At 62.2% G+C, this 19,512-nt stretch overlaps 2 protein-coding genes and 3 non-coding genes across 37 annotated transcripts in view; all 5 read left to right on the top strand.

The window, feature by feature from the left end:
- The window catches only part of DCTN1 (dynactin subunit 1), a 38,895-nt gene extending 24,203 nt beyond the window's left edge, over nucleotides 1-14,692 (top strand). For 11 of the 32 annotated variants that reach the window (XM_085547611.1, XM_015850178.3, XM_085547610.1 and 8 more), the window contains 26 exons: nucleotides 1,326-1,514; nucleotides 2,238-2,276; nucleotides 3,105-3,302; nucleotides 4,107-4,311; nucleotides 4,597-4,675; nucleotides 5,194-5,353; nucleotides 5,586-5,690; nucleotides 7,302-7,493; nucleotides 7,607-7,723; nucleotides 7,848-8,000; nucleotides 8,392-8,552; nucleotides 8,804-8,972; nucleotides 9,337-9,405; nucleotides 9,797-9,859; nucleotides 9,936-10,085; nucleotides 10,266-10,427; nucleotides 10,712-10,843; nucleotides 10,972-11,100; nucleotides 11,346-11,488; nucleotides 11,597-11,763; nucleotides 12,321-12,335; nucleotides 12,599-12,732; nucleotides 13,271-13,460; nucleotides 13,582-13,658; nucleotides 13,733-13,822; nucleotides 14,467-14,692. In XM_085547611.1, the coding sequence (XP_085403737.1) occupies nucleotides 1,326-1,514; nucleotides 2,238-2,276; nucleotides 3,105-3,302; nucleotides 4,107-4,311; nucleotides 4,597-4,675; nucleotides 5,194-5,353; nucleotides 5,586-5,690; nucleotides 7,302-7,493; nucleotides 7,607-7,723; nucleotides 7,848-8,000; nucleotides 8,392-8,552; nucleotides 8,804-8,972; nucleotides 9,337-9,405; nucleotides 9,797-9,859; nucleotides 9,936-10,085; nucleotides 10,266-10,427; nucleotides 10,712-10,843; nucleotides 10,972-11,100; nucleotides 11,346-11,488; nucleotides 11,597-11,763; nucleotides 12,321-12,335; nucleotides 12,599-12,732; nucleotides 13,271-13,460; nucleotides 13,582-13,658; nucleotides 13,733-13,822; nucleotides 14,467-14,604 (3,426 nt within the window). In that variant the 3' untranslated portion in view covers nucleotides 14,605-14,692. The remainder of the gene's footprint in view (nucleotides 1-1,325; nucleotides 1,515-2,237; nucleotides 2,277-3,104; nucleotides 3,303-4,106; nucleotides 4,312-4,596; nucleotides 4,676-5,193; nucleotides 5,354-5,585; nucleotides 5,691-7,301; nucleotides 7,494-7,606; nucleotides 7,724-7,847; nucleotides 8,001-8,391; nucleotides 8,553-8,803; nucleotides 8,973-9,336; nucleotides 9,406-9,796; nucleotides 9,860-9,935; nucleotides 10,086-10,265; nucleotides 10,428-10,711; nucleotides 10,844-10,971; nucleotides 11,101-11,345; nucleotides 11,489-11,596; nucleotides 11,764-12,320; nucleotides 12,336-12,598; nucleotides 12,733-13,270; nucleotides 13,461-13,581; nucleotides 13,659-13,732; nucleotides 13,823-14,466) is intronic. The other 21 variants (XM_085547617.1, XM_085547609.1, XM_085547616.1 and 18 more) reach the window with 3 other exon arrangements.
- A 218-nt stretch (nucleotides 14,693-14,910) lies between these two features.
- On the top strand, nucleotides 14,911-19,462 carry NOP56 (NOP56 ribonucleoprotein). 2 transcript variants are annotated; one of them, XR_014946099.1, is made up of 12 exons: nucleotides 14,911-14,977; nucleotides 15,071-15,160; nucleotides 15,389-15,503; nucleotides 15,572-15,733; nucleotides 16,284-16,482; nucleotides 16,736-16,923; nucleotides 17,003-17,154; nucleotides 17,371-17,625; nucleotides 17,762-17,910; nucleotides 18,154-18,275; nucleotides 18,520-18,654; nucleotides 18,870-19,462. XR_014946099.1 is itself a non-coding variant. In XM_015850184.3 (12 exons), the coding sequence occupies exons 1-12, from the start codon at nucleotides 14,975-14,977 to the stop codon at nucleotides 19,095-19,097; spliced, it is 1,644 nt and encodes a 547-aa protein (XP_015705670.2). In that variant the 5' UTR covers nucleotides 14,911-14,974; the 3' UTR covers nucleotides 19,098-19,462. The 2 variants fall into 2 exon arrangements, 1 of the variants encoding a protein (XP_015705670.2); XM_015850184.3 differs by having other exon boundaries at nucleotides 17,371-17,471.
- Nucleotides 16,526-16,663, top strand: LOC116652591 (small nucleolar RNA SNORA51). Its single transcript, XR_004305746.2, has one exon. It is a non-coding gene; the product is annotated as a small nucleolar RNA SNORA51 (small nucleolar RNA).
- Nucleotides 18,001-18,071, top strand: LOC116652590 (small nucleolar RNA SNORD56). Its single transcript, XR_004305745.2, has one exon. It is a non-coding gene; the product is annotated as a small nucleolar RNA SNORD56 (small nucleolar RNA).
- Nucleotides 18,378-18,445, top strand: LOC116652589 (small nucleolar RNA SNORD57). The gene has a single exon (XR_004305744.1). It is a non-coding gene; the product is annotated as a small nucleolar RNA SNORD57 (small nucleolar RNA).
- Nucleotides 19,463-19,512: the final 50 nt, after the last annotated feature.

The raw sequence follows: 19,512 nt of genomic DNA, 5'->3' as shown, positions 1-19,512 counted from the left end.
CCCACGTGCCACATCTCTGTGGTTCTGGGGATGGGGACTCCCAGCCCCCCCGGCACAGTGTGAGCCTGTCACCCCTCATTGCTGTTCCCTGGGAGCGCACAACCTCCTTCCAGGGCTCTGCAGAGCACAGTGAGGCTCCCTGGGCCTCCTCCAGCCGGAGCCATCCCAGCTCCCTCAGCTGCTGCCCATAAGCCTCGTGCTCCAGCCCTGCACATCTTGCAGCCCTTTGGCAGCTTTATTGCCCCCACCAGAGCACGCTGCAGTTTGGTGCTGCCCGGCAGCAGTGACAGCCCGTCCCCATCGCTGCCCGCTCTGCCGTGAGCCCCTCAGCAGTGAAGGCACTGCGGCCATACCATACCCTGTGCCCCCAGGGCTGCTGCTCCGTGCCGCAGCAGAGGGCTCTGCCCAAGGAGCAGAGCAGCAGCAACAGGAGCTCCCTCGTTGGGGCGGTGTGTTCCTCAGAGCTGATGTGTGCAGCTCGATGCCATGGAGACTGCTCTGTGCCAGTGTCAGCACTGCCACCGGGAGGGGATGGCTGTGCTGCGCATGGAGCTGCTGCCCTCACCCAGCACCGCTGTGCTGCACCGGGGTGGTGGGCAGCACAGACCCAGCAGGTGGGGTGGGCAGCGGGTGCAGCAGTGCAGTGCCACACATCCAGCTCTGTGTGCATTGAGAGGCTGCAGTGCTCCATGCAGCCGATGTCTGGGATGAATGGAGTCAGGAGATGAGGCTGCACAGCTCCGGGGCTGTGGGCTGACTGCGCAGCTCCGGGGCCTGCAGTGCTGGTTGGTGGTGCCGTGTAGTGGCACCAAGGAAGCGGTGCTCTTTTGCTGCAGTTCCATCCTGCACCCCTGCTTCCCTTTGGGCTCCAGCTGCTGCTCTGCCCTTCTGTTGCTCTGTTCCCCATAAGTTCCCCGCTCCACCCCCAGACTGGAGCTGCAGGGCTGGGGTGCACACAGGGATGTGCAGGTCTGTTCCGTGGCTGTAGGAGGGGAGGTGGCACAGTGCTGCTCCGCTGTCCCCATGGCTGGGGGCTGCACTGCTGTGTCCCCACACCCAGCACGGGGCTGCTGCCCACACCCACAGCTGCAGTTGGGTCTGTAAAGCTGTGCCAGAAGCGCCATGAAGCGTCACCTGCCACCAATACCTGGGATGTGGCCCCAGGTGGACTGAGCCCGGAGCACCGCTCGCTCCTCCTTCACTCTGGGTTTCCTCTGTGCTGTTGTCACAGCTGTGGTTGGTGCTGGGGGACGAGGGCTGGGTGTTGTGTGGCCCTGGTGTCACTTACCCACACACTCACTGATGCTCTGCCCTTCGCTTCGCAGCCCACCCGGACCCCCACCTCCGCCCCCTCCAGCGGCACCGCGGGGCCCTCGGGGTCGGCCTCGGCCTCAGGTGGGGAGATGAGCAGCAGTGAGCCCAGCACGCCCGCACAGACACCGCTGGTGGCCCCCGTCATCCCGTCCCCATCACTGACCTCACCGGTGGCGCCCATGGTCCCCTCACCCACCAAGGTAAGTGGGGCTCCAGGGTGCCCACCGTGCAGGGGGAGGGGAGCCGTGTCCTCAGTGCTGGAGCTGGGGGAGAACCCTGCAGAGCGTGGCAGGGTCCCATCATCCCCCCCTGGGTGTTTCTAACACTGGTATCGGCGTAGTTCTTCCATTTCTGTTCTGTAAAATTGCATTGCTTCCGTCCTGCTTCCTATTAGTTAGTTAAAATGAGAGCTGGAGGAAGATGTAGGGCACCAGTGAGAGGAATTCATGGGTAACACAGAGCCCACCCTGAGGCTGGGAGCCTGGGAGGGGCTGTAGGGAGCAATAATGGTGGGAGGTGAGGAAACCCCATTGCCCTGTGCTGGTGGAAGTGAGGAGATCCCATTGCCCTGTGCTATTGGGGGTGAGGAAACCCCATTGCCCTGTGATGGTGGAGGTGAGGAGATCCCATTGCCCTGCTGTGCAGGCTTATGGCAAGCCAGCAGTGCTGCCTGCTTGGTGGTGTTTGCCTGGAGGTGAGCAAGCAGAGCAGAAAGCTGCTCCTGTCCTGTTTGACACACAGGGTGTCTTCTTGCAGGGTCTCTTCCCCGACATCCCCCAGCTCGATGGCTTTAAGCCTGGTCCCAGGGCTGCCATAAAGCCGTGCTGTTGGGATGAGGTTTGAGTGCTGCAGGGCTGGGGTGGGGAGCACAGGACACCGTGCTCAGGCTGTGGGGCGTAACCTGCAGCTTTTTCTGCCTGCAGAGCAGCCCAGCAGTGGGGCAAAGTGTGCGGGAGGACCAGGTGACTGCTGCCCATGGCTGTGCTGTGCTGTGTGCATGGGGGGGCTGCGGGGGTCACTGCTGTGTGGGCCTCGTGTGGCTGGGGGTACGTTGGGCAGCACATTGCTGGGCTGCTGTGTGCGTCCTGCTCACAGCACAGCCCTGGGGCACAGTGCTGGGGCAGGCTGTGTGCCCTCCCACGAGAGCATCAGCATCGTCCCCAGCAGTGCTGTGTGCTGAAGGCTGTGCTGGTTTCACCACGAAGCCCCAGCAGCAGCACAGCCCTGAGCTGCCTGGAACAGCAGGGGCAGATCCAGGGGGCAGTGGGGGCACAGGACCCCGGGCGCTGGGCATGGAGCCCCAGGGAGCCCTGCTGGACGTGGGGCCGCCTGCCTGGGCACGGGATGGGGTTGGGACTGGGACATACTGGGGCTGGAAGGTGCCCAGGGGTCAGGCTCCCACTGGTGTGAGCACAGCTGTTGTGCCCTGCTCACGTGTGTGCGTGCGTGTGTGCTCACATTGCACACTAACAACTTAAAGCCCTGGTTGCTGTGAGTCTGCAGTGCTGCACAAGTGGTTGTGTTAAAACCTTTCTGTGGGATCTGGTTCTGGTTGTGATGTTTCCTGCATGCCATAACCCCACTGCCACCTCGGGGGGGGGGTTGGACACCAAAGGGTGGCAGATGGGGCTGTGGGTGCAGTTCTCCAAGAGCTGCCCCCATAGCGATACTGGGAAGCTGGGGGTGTTTTGGGGTGGTTCTGAGCTTTTGCTCTCAGGGCTGAGTGTCTGTGGAGCCCAGCCCTGTGAATGCTGCTGCTCCTCTTGGTCATTCCCGGTTTGATGCTGTAGGAGGAAGAAAATCTGCGTTCCCAAGTCAGGGACCTGGAGGAAAAGCTGGAGACCCTGAAGATCAAACGCAATGAAGACAAAGCCAAGCTTAAAGAGCTGGAGAAGTACAAGATCCAACTGGAGCAGGTTCAGGAGTGGAAGAGCAAGATGCAGGAGCAGCAGGCAGACCTGCAGAAACGGCTAAAGGAGGCCAAGAAGGTGAGCATGCAGCTCGCGTGGGGCTCCCCAGCCTTTGTGAAGGCACGCACCGAAGCAGAGATGGGGTTTCAATGGGAGGAGAACTTTCCCTGCCAAACACAAAGGTGTGCAGCCCCAGTGTCTGCTCCTCTCTCTGGGGGCATCCCGGGGGCTCCTGATGTTACAATCACAGCATGCTTGGGTTGGAAGGGACCTCACAGCCCCCAGCCTCAGCTCTGCCGTGAGCTGGATGCCCCACCAGCTCAGGCCACCCAGGTCCCATCTGTGGCTTTGGGCACCTCCAGGGATGGGGCACCACAGCTCTGGGCTGCTGGAGGGGGTGTGAATGGGGGAGAAGTTCCCAGGAGAGGAGACCCAACCCTGATCAGTTTCCATTCATTAGAACCACAGGATGATGGGGTCATTGCCCAGAGAGGTGGTGGGTGTGGGTGAGAGACCCCAAGGCCAGGGGACGGGGCTCTGTGCACCTGTTGGAGCTGTGGGTGTCCCTGTTCATTGCAGGGGAGTGGGACCAGATGGCCTTTGAAGGGCCCTTCCAACTCAGACCATTCAGTGGTTCTATAGAATGATGGAATAGTTGGGTCAGAGGGAACCTTAAAGACCACCCAGACCAGCCCCCACAGCAGAGGATCCCCAGGACCCCACCCAGCCCGGCCTTGGGCACCTCCAGCTGGGGCTTGAGCCCCCTTTGGGAGAGCCAGGAGAGCCGGAGCTGCTCAGGGCTCATGCTTTGTGGCAGGGCTCTCCACTGCTGGCCTTGCACTTTGGGGCACAGCGTTTTTACCCACGTGTGTTTGACCCCAGGAAGCCAAAGATGCTCTGGAAGCCAAGGAGCGCTACATGGAGGAGATGGCCGACACGGCCGACGCCATTGAGATGGCAACCCTGGACAAGGAGATGGCGGAGGAGCGGGCAGAGTCCCTGCAGCAGGAGGTGGACTCCCTGAAGGAGAAGGTGGAATACCTCACCATGGACCTGGAGATCCTGAAGCACGAGATCGAAGAGAAAGGTGGGTGAGGAGCCCTGGGCTGCTTCATCCTTGGGGAGAGCACTCAGCTAATTGGGAATAGCGGCCATCACTCTGCTGACCCCCTGGGGAAGGGTGGGTGCAGTGCCAGAGGCCTCAGGTCCCCATGCTGAGGACAGCAGTCCCACCCCAGAAGGGCCCTCAGTGTTTGCCCTCACTGTGACCAAGCTGCCCTATGCCTGGGGTTTGCTCTTAGCAGTGGGGAGCTGGAGCTGTTGGCACCTGGTGTGTCCGTGTGAGCAGAATGATGCTTCCTTTGTGCTGCAGGCTCGGATGGAGCAGCATCCAGTTACCAGGTCAAGCAGCTGGAGGAGCAAAATGCGAGGCTGAAGGAAGCTCTTGTGAGGTAGGAGAGCGCCTGCGCTCCCCAGGACGGGAGTTGTCTCTCTTGGTCTCTGTGCTCTGATCAGGATCCCTCTGGATCGGTGGATGTGGCAGCTGCTGGCTGCCCTGGGGCTGCCTGGGCTCTGGTGCTCCATAAGCCTGCAGCAGAGAGAGGAGAATTCCTCCTTTCTGGAGTGACGTTTGTTGCTGTTGAGTCCCCTGGGGACGGCTCATGTCCCTGCAGGAGGTGGCTGCCCGCACTGTGCTGCCTCTGCATGGGGCTGAGAGCGGCTCATGCTAGAGACACGTGGCTCTGTGTGCCTTACAGAGCCCAGCAGTGGTACTGTGAATGCTTCCAGACGAGCTTTGGAAGTCCCTTCAGTGCCCAGCTGCACACACAGGTCTGGGGGGCTCAAAGCTGCACGGTGCCAGCACTGCAGGCGGCTCAGAGCCCCCCGGGAGCAGCGTGCTGCAAGGAAACAGCCCCACTGCAATGCCTGGGCTCCTGCTGGGCTGCTGCTCAGCCTCGGTCTCCTGCAGGATGAGGGACCTCTCTGCGTCAGAGAAGCAGGAACACGTGAAGCTCCAGAAGCAAATGGAGAAGAAAAACACGGAGCTGGAATCGCTGCGGCAGCAGAGGGAGAAACTGCAGGAGGAGGTGAAGCTGGCAGAGAAAACGGTCGATGAGCTGAAGGAGCAGGTGAGTGTTGGGGGGGATGGCCGGGGTGCTGAGCAGCGCTGTGGGGCTTAGCAGTAGATGTGGGGCACTGAGCTGTGGGTGTGGGGCACCTCTTGGCAGGGAGTGCTTCCTATGGTCACTGTTGGACACTTGGTGACACTGTGGGGCTGCCTGGTGCTGGGGTGGCCGTGCAGCAGTCGGGCCCCCAGCAGCCCCGTCCTGCAGCAGGGCTGTGACGTGGTGCTGCTTCCAGGTGGACGCTGCTTTGGGTGCCGAAGAGATGGTGGAGACTCTGACAGAGAGAAACCTTGACCTGGAGGAGAAGGTCCGGGAGCTGCGCGAGACCGTTGGGGACCTGGTAGGTGGGGGCACCAGGTGGGACCGGGTGGGTTGGGAGCTGCTGTGTGCTGCACAGTGCTGGTGCTGTGGCACATCGGTGCCTTTGGGGTCGTGGTGTTCACCCCACACTGCAGCATAACCATGTCCTGCACTGCGCCCTCATTGTGGCCTTCCAGTACTTGGAGGGGGCGTATAAACAGGAGAGGGAATGGCTGTTTGTGAGGGTGGACAGTGATAGGACAAGGGGGAATGGTTTGAAACTGAGACAGGGGAGGTTTAGGTTGGATATTAGGAGGAAGTTCTTCCCCCAGAGGGTGGTGACGCACTGGAACAGGCTGCCCAAGGAGGCTGTGGGTGCCCCATCCCTGCAGGCATTCAAGGCCAGGCTGGATGTGGCTCTGGGCAGCCTGGGCTGCTGGTTGGTGACCCTGCACACAGCAGGGGGTTGGAGCTGGATGAGCACTGTGGGCCGTTGCAACTCAGGCTGTTCTAGGATTCTGTGGGTCCCTATGGGTCTCTATGGAGATCTCTGTGTCCCTGTGGGGGATCCATGGGTCCCTATGGGTTCCTAGGAGGGATGTATGCATTCCTATGGGTCTCTATAGGAATCTGTGGGGATCTATGGGTCCATATGGGTTCCTATGGAGGATCTGTGTGTCCCTGTGTAGTTTCATGGGGGTCTGTGTGTCCACATGGGGTATCTATGTGTCCCTATGGGTTTCTATAAGGAATATATGTGCTGCTATGTGTCTCCAGGGGGATCTTTGTGTCATTATGGGGGATCTATGGGTCTCTATGGGTTCATATGGGGGATCTGTGGGTCCATATGGGGTCTCTGTAGATCTCTGTGGGGATCTGTGGATCCCTATGGGATCTCTGTGGATCTCTGTGGGGATCTATGTGTCTCTAGGGAGATCTGTGTGTCCCCATGGGGTATCTATATGTCCCTATGGGTTCCTATAGGGAATATATGCACCCCTATGTGTCTCTGGGGATTTATGTATCCCTAAGGGGGATCTATGTGTCCCTATGGGTTCATATGGGGGATCTGTGGATCTGTATGGGGTCTCTATGGATCTCTGTGGGGATCTGTGGGTCCCTATTGGGTATCTGTAGATCTCTGTGGGGATCTGTGGGTCCCTATGGGATCTCTGTGGATCTCTGTGGGGATCTATGTGTCTCTATGGGGATCTGTGTGTCCCCATGGGGTATCTGTGTCCCTATGGATTCCTATAGGGGATCTATGCACCCCTGTGTGTCTTTGGGGATCTGAGTGTCCCTACGGGGGATCTATGCATCCCTGTGGGTTCATATGGGGGATCTGTGGATCTTTATGGGGTCTCTATGGATCTCGGTGGGGATCTGTGGGTCCCTATTGGGTATCTGTAGATCTCTGTGGGGATCTGTGGGTCCCTATGTATCTCTGTGGATCTCTATGGGGATCTGTGGGTCCCTATTGGGTATCTGTGGATCTCTATGGGGATCTGTGGCTCCCTGTTTATCTCTGTGGATCTCTATGGGGATCTGTGGGTCGCTCTGTGTCTCTTGGTGTCCCTGCACACAGCAGGGGCCTGGCTAGAGGTGATCGCTGGCCGTTCAGTGATTCTGAGCCCCTCGGTCCCCTCTGCAGGAAGCCATGAACGAGATGAACGACGAGCTGCAGGAAAATGCCCGCGAGACGGAGCTGGAGCTGCGGGAGCAGCTGGACATGGCGACGGCGCGGGTGCGTGAGGCGGAGAAACGCGTGGAGGCCGCCCAGGAGACCGTGGCCGACTACCAGCAGACCATCAAGAAGTACCGGGAGCTGACGGCGCACCTGCAGGTACAGCACAATGGGCCCAAGAGGGGGCAGCGCTGGGGCTGCTGTGGGTGTGCGGAGGTCGGGGGCTGCGGGTCCCCCCCCTCTGTCTGACTGTTACTCCCCTCCACGCTCAGGACGTGAACCGGGAGCTCATGAGTCAGCAAGAAGCGTCTGCAGAGAAGCAGCAGCAGCCTCCCCCCGAGATGTTCGACTTCAAGATCAAGTTTGCAGAGACAAAGGCCCACGCGAAGGTAGGGCAGGAGGAGCGCTGCGTGCCGCCATGCACAGCATCCATAGGGTGTTTTCTGCCACGTGCCACAGCTCCTGCTGCTGGGTCGGACGGCACTGAGCAGCCCCGGGGCTGTGTTGCTGCAGGCCATCGAGATGGAGCTGCGCCAGATGGAGGTGCAACAGGCCAACAGGCACGTCTCCCTGCTCACCTCCTTCATGCCTGACAGCTTCCTGCGCCACGGCGGGGACCACGACTGTGTCCTGGTGCTGCTGCTCATCCCACGGCTCATCTGCAAGGTGGGGTCCCCAGGGCTGCGCTGGGGCCGCTCTCCAACCTCTGCACTGTGATTTCAGCCTCTGCTTGCCATGATTTCTTTCTGTCCTGGGAGGGCTGGGGGTTTGGAACTTTCAGCATTGCCAAGGAGGAAGAGGAGGAGGAGGAGGAGGAGTGGGGGGGGAGGTGGAGCAGAGGTCCCTGCCCTGGCAGCTTATCCTGTCCATTTGGGCAGTGCCAGCAGGGGTGGGGTGGGGGCTCACGGCTGTCCCTCGTTGCCCCTTTGCACTCAGAAATCCTTCCCAGGAATGAATGGTGCTTTTAGGGGGCAGAGGCACAGGGGATCCATCCTGTACCCGTCAGGGCAGCTCAGGGCAGGCACTGAGGCCTCTGAATCTTCCCCCTTCCCTGCAGGCGGAGCTGATCAGCAAACAGGCGCAGGAGAAGTTTGAGCTGAACGAGAACTGTGCAGCACGTGCAGGGCTGCGGGGAGCAGCGGGAGAGCAGCTGAGCTTTGCAGCAGGGCTGGTGTACTCACTGAGCCTGCTGCAGGCCACGCTGCACAAATACGAGCAGTGAGTACACGGCCCACCCCACCACCCCCCATCCCACCCCCCATATCCCCCCCAGCCCAGCTGTCCCCATGCTGCCCCAGCCCATCCTGCAGCTCCATGGGCTCCTATTTCATGCCCTGCTTCCCTGCAGACGTGTTGACTTCTGCCCAGCTCTCGTGCTCCCCGGGGTGCTGGGAGGTCGGACCCCACAGAACAGCCCTGTGCTGCTGCTGTCCCGGGTGAGCTGACAGTGCCCGCATTCCCCCCCCCAGAGCCCTGAACAAATGCAGCGTGGAGGTGTACAAGAAGGTGGGGATGCTGTACCCCGAGATGAGCGTGCACGAGCGCTCCCTGGACTTCCTGATCGAGCTGCTGCACAAGGACCAGCTGGATGAGACGGTCAATGTGGAGCCACTGACCAAAGCCATCAAGTACTACCAGGTGGGTGCAGTGTGTCAGCCTGCAGGGAGCACCAGCCTGGGGAGCATTTCACCCTCAGGGCATGTGGGATGGGAGCCGTGTGTCCATGTCAGCTGGGGCTGTGCTGCATCCCTGGCAGAATTCCCCTGCGCTGGGATTCTGTGCCTCTGTGCTGCGGGTTGGGCTCCTTCAGAAGGGCTGCCTTAATTCTGCTCTGTGGGGACACGGTGCTTGTGGGGCCACTGTGCTCCTCCAGTGAACAATCAGGGCAGTCTCAGTGTCTGCAGGTTGGGGGTTTTTCATGCATTTCCTCATGTGGTTTATGTGCCTGCATGTGTGGAAGCACTTGGGGGGTGCTGAGCTGCCATGGTTTCTTTTCGTGCAGCACCTGTACAGCATCCACCTGGCTGAGCAGGCTGAGGACTGCACCATGCAGCTGGCCGACCACATCAAGGTGAGGTGCTGCAGAGTGGCCCACTGCCCCCTGTACCCCCATGGGATGGGTCTGGGGGTCCCTCCGAGCCCTCCTGCCTCACTCACTGGCACTTCCCTGGCAGCTGCTGCCGACACAGATGTGGGTTGGCCCCAGGGCGAGGGGGGAGGTGTTTGCCCTGCGGGCTGCCCTGTGCCTGGGAGCTCCTGAGCTCTGTGGGGAAGTGCTGCACCCCGTGGGGTGAAACAAAATGAGTTCGGTGCCACAAACCTTCCTCCTGGAAAACCTGGTGTCGGAGCAGCACAGTGTGTGGAGGGTCCGACACAGCACCCGAACCCGGAGTGCCCTGTGCCCCCCAAGCTGTGCTGCCCCTGCACTGCACAGCTCACTGGGCCCGTTTTGTGCCCCACAGTTCACCCAGAGTGCCTTGGACTGCATGGGGGTGGAGGTGTGCAGGCTGCGCGCCTTCCTGCAGGTAGGAGAGTGGGGTGGGCCGTGCTGGGTGTCCCCACCCCCCCAGCAGATGACTGAGCTCCTTTCTGTGCTCCCAGGCCGGGCAGGAAGCGTCAGACCTGGCCATCCTGCTCAAGGACCTGGAGACGTCGTGCAGCGACATCCGGCAGTTCTGCAAGAAGATCCGGCGCCGCATGCCGGGCACGGACGCACCGGGCATCCCTGCAGCGCTGGGCTTCGGGCAGCAGGTGGGTTGTGCATGGGGCGGGTGTGGGGTGTGTGTGGGGCCTTCATCCCCTCCCACCCAGCCTTCAGTTTCTTCCCACTTTCCTGGTGTTCACCATCCTCCCGGTGGCGGCTGCCTGGGAATTGGGGTGGGGGCGACCCCTTTGCAGCCCCCCTTCATGCCCTGCTCTGCTTGGCCGCAGGTTTCAGACACGCTGCTGGACTGTCGCAAGCACCTCACCTGGGTGGTGGCCGTGCTGCAGGAGGTGGCTGCTGCAGGCGCCCAGCTGATCGCCCCCCTGGCTGAGAATGAAGGGCTGCAGGCGGTGAAGCTGGAGGACTTGGCCTTCAAAGTCAGCGAGCAGGTGGGTGGTTGCACCGTGCCTTCCTGGGAGCCCTGCTGCAGTGAGGGGACCCGGATCTGCACCGTGCTGCTGAGCTGGGGGGGCTGCAGAGCCTGGGAGCAACGTGGGGTGGGAGCGTGGCTGGGAAATGCCACAGCAGAGTGCTCCACTGCCCTGTGCTGCACAGCTGGTCCCACAGCTGCTCTTCGGGCTGCAGTGTGGGCTGGGGGGGTCTGGGGGGGCTGCAGGGGGCTCAGAGCTCCACTAAGGGCTCCCTGCACTGTCCACCCCCCCAATCCTTGCAGATCTACGGCACTCAGGGCATCAACCCCTACGAGTGCCTGCGCCAGTCCTGCAGCATCCTTATCGCCACCATGAACAAGATGGCCACGGCCATGCAGGAGGGAGAGTATGATGCTGACCGGCCACAGAGCAAGGTGGGCCGGGCTGTGGGGTGGGTTGTGGGGTGGGTTGTAGGGTGGGCTGCAGGGTGGGCTGCGGGCAGAGCCATGCTTGGAGCTCTGCAACCCCATTCTGTATCATCTCCCTCCTCTCCTTCCTGCAGCCCACCCCACCTGCTGAGCTGCGGGCAGCCGCCCTCCGGGCTGAGATCACCGATGCTGAGGGGCTGGGGCTGAAGCTGGAGGACAGGGAGACGGTCATCAAGGAGCTGAAGAAGTCCCTCAAGATCAAGGTGGGCTGTCGGTCGGCTGGCAGGCAGCTGCAGGGCAGCTGTAGTGCTCACTGTTGTGCCCCACTGCCGTGCTGCTGCCTGTGGAGCTGCTGTCTCTCACCCTGCTGGGTCCTCAGCTGTGCTGATCCTCTGGGCACCAGGGCTGGAGCAGTGTGGGATTTCTGGGCAGCCCCATTAGGGATCAGCAGAGCCCCCTCCCCAATGCACCCACAGCTCCGAGCTCCCATTTCTCCCCTCTGCTGCAGGGCGAGGAGCTCAGCGAAGCCAATGTGCGCCTCAGCCTCCTGGAGAAGAAGCTGGACAGCGCGTCCAAGGACGCCGACGACCGCGTGGAAAAGATCCAGACGAAGCTGGATGAGACACAAACGCTGCTCAAGAAGAAGGAGAAGTAGGTGGTGGGGGAGGGGGCTGCGGCGGGTCTCCATAGCTTAGAAGCATCTGTGGGGCGGCCTCGGTTGCGCTGCGGGCAGAGCTGTGAGTGTGTGCCCTCCTGCAGGGAGTTCGAGGAGACCATGGACGCCCTCCAGGCCGACATCGACCAGCTGGAGTCGGAGAAGGTGGAGCTGAAGCAGCGGCTGAACAACCAGTCCAAGCGGACCATCGAGGGGCTGCGCGGGGCCCCCGCCTCCGGGGTCGCCTCCATCGTGTCGGGCATTGCAGGAGGTGTGTGGCACCGGGCGGATGGGGGGGGCTGACAAAGGGCAGGAGAACACGGCTGTGCCCCCCGGGGGGCTCTGCTGCCCTGGGGGAGATGGAGCCCCGGGTGTGCTGTCAGGGCTGGGGGTGGTGGGGGCGCTTGGAGGGTTGGCGGCTCCGTGTCCCTCATGGGGCAGCAGATGCAGCTCCACGCGGGGCTGCAGGAGCCGTGTTGGCTGTGGGGCAGCGCGTGGTTGCAGCTGTGCACCCGCTGTGTCCAGGGGGACTGCAGTGCTGCCGAGGGTCCAGGTTCAGCTCCCGGCTCCAGGCTGGGTGTGAGCATCACAAAGTGGGCACGGCGGCGTTGCCGTCTGGCTGCACCACGAGCACCAGCAGTTTGCTGGGGGCAGATGGCTCCTGCCTTTGGGATGCAGCGTCTCCATGGGCTGCAGCTCCGGGCATCACGCTGTGCTGCGGTCACTGCTCCGTGCGCGGGGGTCGGAGCGGTGCAGGACGCAGCTCAGCCCCGATCCTCAGTATAACCCTCTTCTTGTCTCTCCTCTGCCTCCCTCCCCGCGCTGCAGAGGAGCAGCAGAGAGGTACGGCCGCGCAGCGTGTGGTGCTCCCGGCGGTGCATGCGGGGGAGCAGCGTGGTGGCTCCGGGCGGGTTGGGTCAGGGCTGAGCTGAGCGGGACCGCGGGGCGACCCGAGTGCAGCAAGGTCTGAGCAAGACCTGGACGCGGCTGCGGTGACTCACGGAGCTCGGGGGGGCACAAACTGGCGCTGAGCCCTCACCGTGCCCAGCACCCACCGTGCCGAGCTGCACCGCGCTGCGTGGGTGACGCCATGTCCCTTCGTGCAGGTGTTGGGGCCGGGCCGGCAGCCGGGAGCAACACGGGGCCGGTGCAGGTGAAGGATTCCCCGCTGCTCCTGCAGCAGATCGAGGCGCTGCAGCTCTCCATCAGACACCTCAAGAACGAGAACAACCGCCTGAAGGTGAGTGTGGGGCAGGGGGAGGTGGGGCTGGCAGGGGAACCCCAGCACGACCCGCAGGCTGTGGGGCAGACACTGTGGGGCAGACACTGTGGGGCAGCGCTGGGTGCTGGCAGTGTTTGCTGTTCCACGTGGTGTGGATTGGGGCCATTCGGTGCCAATTTGGGCTCTACAAGGAAACAGCAGCAAAGAAGCTCATTAACTAAGTAACGTTTTGCTACCATCAATTCCCAGACGTGTAATTGTGCAGGTGGTGATGCATCACCGCAGGGCTGCCATTACGGCATGGTGCTGCTATGGGGAGCCCCACGCCTGGCAGGCACTGAGCAGCCCTGCAGGGTTCCCCCCTGTGGAGTGTGGGGCAGCGCTGCCTCTGTGGGTCCCCACACCCTCAGGAGCTCCATCTGCTGCTGTTTCCAAGCACCGCTTTGTGCCGCCTTCTCATTGCTTTTAATGCTCATTTTCTATGTTTTTCCTCCCGAACTCCCCACCTGCTCCCATCACCCCCCGTCCCTGCTGTCCCTTCCATCGCCATTCACAGGGTGCACAGATGAAGCTGGAGCTGGCCGGGCTGAAGCCCCTGCAGGTGGCCAAGGTGTCCCTCCCGCAGAGCAAACAGGGGGAGGGCCCGGCCACGCTCACACTGTACCGCAAGAGCACGCAGCTGCTGGAGACCTTGTACCAGATGAGCACCAACGCCAAAGTGGTGGACACCAAGCAGACCAAGTCGGGTGAGCGCAGCGGGGATGATGCTCTGCTGGGGCTCAGCCTCCCTGCCTGGGGTGCTCTGAGTGCGGGGGGTAGGATGGCCATGGCCATGGCCACACATTGTTGAACCCCACACCTCCGCAGGACGCAGCGCGGCTGCGCGGCTGCTGGAGCAGACAGCTCGACTGTGGGCCGTGAAGAGCAGCATCGAGGCGCTGCGGGTAAGGAGTAAGGGGGTAAGGGGGGGGGGGAGGCCGGGGGGGTGAGCGGAGCTGGAAGTGGTGGCTGTGTGCAGGACGAGGCCATGCGGGAGATGGTGCAGCAGCAGCCGGGAGCCGGAGTCAGCACCAGCTTCGGCGTGTTCCCCTCCTCCGCCTTCCTGAAGGTGAGTGGAGGCTCCAGGACTGACCACGGGGCCTCATGGGGTTCACTGGGGGACTATGGGGTTCAGTGGGACTGTGGGGCTCAGTGTGGTTCTGTGGGTTTCAGTGGGACTCTATGGGGTTCCATGGGGCTCTATGGGGCTCAGTGTGGTTCTATGGGTTTCAGTGGGACTCTGTGGGGCTCAGTGGGACTCAGTGGGGTTCTATGGGGTTCTGTGGGACTTTGTGGGGCTCTATGGGGCTCAGTGGGACTCTGTGGGCCTCTATGGGGTTCAGTGGGACTCTGTAGGGTTCTATGGGGTTCAGTGGGACTCTGTGGGGCTCTATGGGGTTCAGTGGGACTCTGTGGGCCTCTATGGGGTTCTGTAGGGCTCAGTGTGGTTCTGTGGGTTTCAGTGGGACTCTGTGGGGTTCCATGGGGCTCTATGGGGTTCAGTGGGCTTCAATGGTGCTCAGTGGGGTTCTGTGGGTTTCAGTGGGGTTCTGTGGGATTCTATGGGGCTCTGTGGGGTTCAGTGGGGTACAGTGGGGCTCAGTGGGACTCTGGGGTTCTATGGGACTCTGTGGGGTTCTGTGGGGCTCTGTGGGACTCTGTGGGGTTCTATGGGGCTCTATGGGTTTCTATGGGTCCCGTTGATTCCCGCAGGCACAACGCGAGCAGGAGCAGGGCCTGACGCGCTTTGGCCGCGTGTCCATCCCGTGTGCAGCGGGTCACGGCCGGGAGCAGCGTGTGCTGCTCACCCCGGAGCTGCTGCTCCAACTGCAGCGGCACTTCGTGGCGTAGGAAAACACGGAGACACGCGTGTCCCCCCCTTGTGCCCCCCATTCCCACTCCCCACGCTATCTAATAAAGCCTCGTGTTCATTCCGCGCCATCTTTGTGCCGTGGCGGGAAACGTGCGGAACCGCGGGAAAAGTGGGCGGGAGCGCACGTGCGTGGCGGGGACAGCGCTGCGGCAGCTCCTATTGGTTAACAGCGAGAGGGGGGCGGGGCACAGCGCTCTGCGCTGCTCTGATTGGCCGAGAGCGCGAAAGTGGGCGGATCCTCCTCAGCCTCGCGCTCTTTTTGAGGACGCCCGCTCTGATTGGCTGCGTGCGGGCGGATATCCGGTGTAGCAAGCTTCCGGTGCGGCCTAGTCAATCCGGTGCAGCACGATGGTGAGTGCAGGCCTGAATCCGTTCCCGAATCCGTTGGCATCGGGCCTCGGTTGGGCATCTCCGGGCCTGTATTAACGGTGATACGTTATTTAGGTGCTGCTACATGTGCTGTTCGAGCATGCGGCCGGATACGCGTTGTTCGCCGTTAGGGAGGTGGAGGAGATCGGGCTGCTGTTACCACAGGTAACGGGTAGGCCGCAGCGGGGGGGGGGGGGCGCCGGTAAGGCCCGGTATGACCCGGTATGACCCGGTACCGGGGGGGGGGGCAGCGGCACGGCCCGGTACAGCCCGGTATGGCCCGGTACAGCGCACGGGGCGTCCGCCCCGTGCGCTGTACCGGGCCATACCGGGCTGTACCGGGCCGTGCCCAGGCCATGCTCGCCCTTACCGGGCCTTACCGGGACCCCACAGGTAGAACAGAGCGTCCTTAACGTCGGCAAGTTCCATAACGTGGTGAAATTGGTCGCTTTCTCCCCGTTTAAATCGGCTCAAAGCGCCTTAGAGAACATGAATGCTGTATCAGAAGGTGAGAACGGTTCCGGTTTAACCCCCCCTTTCTCCGGTTACCGGCCCCGTTAATCTCCGGTTTTATAGGGATCCTACATGAGGATTTGAGGCTCTTATTGGAGACGTCGATGCCGGCGAAGAAGAAAAAAGCGATTCTGGGGGTCGGGGATGCGAAAATCGGTGCCGCCATCTTGGAGGAGTTGGGATATCAGTGTCAGACCGGGGGGGTGGTGGCGGAGATCATGAGGGGTGAGTGGGGAATGGGGGGGATGGGATGGGATATGGGGTGGGCTGTGCTGTTCTATGGGGCTGGGATGGGGTTGGGGTGAGCTGGGCTATGGGGTGGGATGAGCTGTGCTATGGGGCTGGGGTTGGGGTAAGCTGGGTAATGGGGTGGGCTGTGCTGTGCAATGGGACTGAGATGGGGTCGGGCTGAGTTGGGCTGTGAGGTGGGCTGTGCTGTGCAGTGGGGCTGGGATGGGGTTGGGGTGAGTTGGGCTATGGGGTGAGATGAGCTGGGCTGTGGGGCTGGGATGGGGTTGGGGTGGGCTGTGCTGTTCAATGGGGCTAGGATGGGGTTGGGGTGAACTGGGCTATGGGGTGGGATGGGGGCTGAGCTATGTTATGGGGTGAGATGAGCTGTGCAATGGGGCTGGGATGGGGTCGGGGTGAGCTGGGATGTGGGGTGAGATGAGCCGTGCAATGGGGCTGGGCTGGGGGGGGTGAGCTGGGCTATGGGGTGGGCTGTGCTGTTCAATGGGGCTGGGCTGGGGTTGTGATGTTGTGTCTCCCCCTATAGGGATCCGCCTGCACTTCCACGCATTAGTGAAGGGCCTCACAGCTCAGTCGGCCTCTAAGGCTCAGCTCGGCCTCGGCCACAGCTACTCCCGAGCCAAAGTGAAGTTCAACGTGAACCGTGTGGACAACATGATCATCCAGTCCATCAGTCTGCTGGACCAGCTGGACAAGGACATCAACACCTTCTCCATGCGCGTGCGGTGAGTCGGGTTTGGGGCTGGGGGGGGGGGGTGACGCTGTGGGACCCTCCCCACGCTTACCGCAGGTGGCTGCACCTCCAACCGCCTGCATAGAACGGGGAGGGAGAGCAGAGCACAGCCTCGGGAAGCACCCCGGCCGGGGCTGCAATGCTGCGGCCGGATTGTGAGCGGGGGGACACGTGGTGATGGGGGGGTGTGGGGGTCTTTGTGGGGTCTTTGAGGGGTTGGTGGCTGTACTGACGCTGTCCTGCAGGGAATGGTACGGTTACCACTTCCCTGAGCTGATTAAGATCGTGTCTGAGAACTACACGTATTGTCGGCTGGCCAAGTTCATCGGGAACTGCAAGGAGCTGAGCGAGGAGAGCCTGGAGGGGCTGGAGGAGATCGTCATGGACGGGGCCAAGGCTCAGGCCATCCTGGAGGCGTCGCGCTCCTCCATGGGTGAGTGTGGTGCTGGGCTCCTCATGGATTGCGGCGCTCCTGGTGCACAGCGCGGCTCCTTCACGTCGCTTTCACCCAGGGATGGACATTTCCCCCATCGACCTCATCAACATCGAGAGCTTCTCCAGCCGCGTCATCTCACTGTCCGAGTACCGCAAGGGCCTGCAGGAATATCTGCGCTCCAAGATGAGCCAGGTGGCCCCCAGCCTCTCGGCGCTCATCGGGGAGGTGGTGAGTGTCGTTTCCCTCCCCTACACCCCCAGGCTGTGGAGGTGATGTCTGAGTGAATCTGTCAATCCACTGAGCCCTTGTGCTGACACCCCTCACTGCTGATCCCAGCCTGGCACCGTGTGCTGCTGCTCCCCCCATGGCTGCAGTGCTGCGGGCGCAGCCATAACCCCGTGTATAACCCCATTAACCCTGTGTCTAACCCCTGTCCCCTCGCAGGTGGGCGCCCGCCTCATCTCCCACGCCGGCAGCCTGACCAACCTGGCCAAGTACCCGGCCTCGACGGTGCAGATCCTGGGGGCGGAGAAGGCCCTGTTCAGGTACCGCTGTGGGGTGGTTGCAGTGATGGCGGCTCCCTGGGCCGCTGGCAGTGACGCACCGGGCAGCTCTGGCCTCGGCTGCGTGTGAGCTGCCAGCCCCAGCCCCTGAGCGACCACTGCGGCTCAGCAGCTCGTGCCCGCTGTGCTCGGCGAGGTCAGAGGGATGGGAGCGGGTGGGCGGCGTCCCCTGGGCGGTGCTGGGGGTTGGAGGGGGGGAGTGGGGGGTAGTGGCTCCATCTGGGGCACATCAGCCCCGGGCCGCCCCCGACGGCTGGTTGGGCTTCTCACAGGGCTCTGAAGACCCGCGGGAACACCCCCAAGTACGGCCTCATCTTCCACTCCACCTTCATCGGGCGCGCGGCCGCCAAGAACAAAGGGCGCATCTCCCGCTACCTGGCCAACAAGTGCACCATCGCATCCCGCATCGACTGCTTCTCAGGTGGGGAGCAGGGCAGGGGATGGGGGTGGGATGGGGATGAGGGTGGGACGGGCAGGGGATGGGGGTGGGACGGGGCAGGGGATGCGGCCTCTGCTGTGATGGGAAGATTTTTCGTCAACAGCATTTCACAGAGTGAATGTTGATACGTCTGGGCTGAGCAGGGCGCTGCTGGGGGGCGCTGGGTGCGAGGAGGGGAGGGCTGCTGGGTGCAAGGAGAGCTGCTGAGCACGGCTGTCCCTGCAGAGGTTCCCACCAGCGTCTTTGGGGACAAACTGAGGGAGCAGGTGGAGGAACGGCTGGCGTTCTATGAGACCGGGGAGCCGCCCCGCAAGAACCTGGAGGTGATGAAGGAGGCCATGGTGGAGGTGAGGCCAGGGGGAGGTGAGGTCGTGGTGGAGGTGGGGACATGGGGCTGTGGTGGAGGTGGGGACGTGGGGCTGTGGGGGGACGTGGGGCTGCTGGGCTGTTGGACATGATGTGAAGTTCCCACCTGACTCACTGTGGAGGCAAAAAGCTGATTTAATGAGGCTGATCCAACAGCTCTGGTGGAGGTTGGGGGGGGTTGTGTGGAGTCTGGCCCCGCACCCATTGCTCCTCTGCTCCCCACAGGCCAGCGAGGTGGTGGCTGAGGTGAAAAGGAAGCAGGAAAAGAAGGAGAAGAAGAAGAGGAAGCGGGAGAAGCGGCGCCTGGAGGCTCTGGCTGCGGCAGCCGAGGAGCTGGAGAACTCGGTGCAGGACGTGGAGGTGAGGGGGAGGTTCTGAGTGTCCTGGGGGGGGGTTGGGTGACCCCACTGCACTATGGTCACATCCAGGCTGCCCAGCAGTGGCTGCTGCTCCTGCCCTGTGGGGCTGGGGATGCCCAAATGTGGGGGGTGCCCCGTTGTGGGGGCTGCTGCGTTGCATGGAGCCAGTTGGTCTCTGTGCTCCGTGGGCTGCCCTCACCATGTGCCTTCCATTAGGAAAACAACATAGAGCCAAAGAAAAAGAAAAAGAAGAAGAAGGAGCAGGAGGAGGAAGAGGAGGAGGAGGAGGAGGCTGCTACCGAGCCAGAGCAGAATGGGCTGCAGGAGGAGGAGGAGGAAGAGGAGGAGGCCTTGCCCAAGAAGAAAAGGAAACTGATGGGAGATGGCACCCCAATGGAGAAGAAGAAGAAAAAGAAGAAGGTCAAGGATGAGGAGCTGAGCTGAGCCGGGCTGCAACCCTGCACTGTGGACTCAGGGCTGCTGGGGGCAGCTGCAGCCCATCATCCATCATCCATCCATCCAGCCCCTGGGGGCCCAGCGCTGCAGCTCCGGGCGTTGGACTCTGGGCTCTGCCTCAATGGGGCTCTGCCTCCTTTGGCCCCATGGCTCCTGCGCTGCTGTGCTTCCTGCCTTCAATCTCAGCCCCCGGGAGCAGCTGGTGCCAGGGGCAGGAACTGCCCCGTGTGACTGAGCCTCGGCAAATAAAGGGCTGGGGTCTCAATGAGCCTCAGTCAATAAAGGGCTGGGGTCTCAATGAGCCTCGGCAAATAAAGGCCTGGGGTCTCAATGAGCCTCAGTCAAAAAAGGGCTGCGGTTGCTCCTCCTGCTCTTTTTCCTCACGGCTCCTCATGGCTGCAGC

Source organism: Coturnix japonica, chromosome 4 (assembly GCF_054131305.1).
Source record: "Coturnix japonica strain WE chromosome 4, WE-NBRP24, whole genome shotgun sequence".
In the NCBI taxonomy this organism is placed as follows: Eukaryota; Metazoa; Chordata; class Aves; order Galliformes; family Phasianidae; genus Coturnix; species Coturnix japonica.
This window is presented reverse-complemented; position numbering and strand designations above follow the sequence as displayed.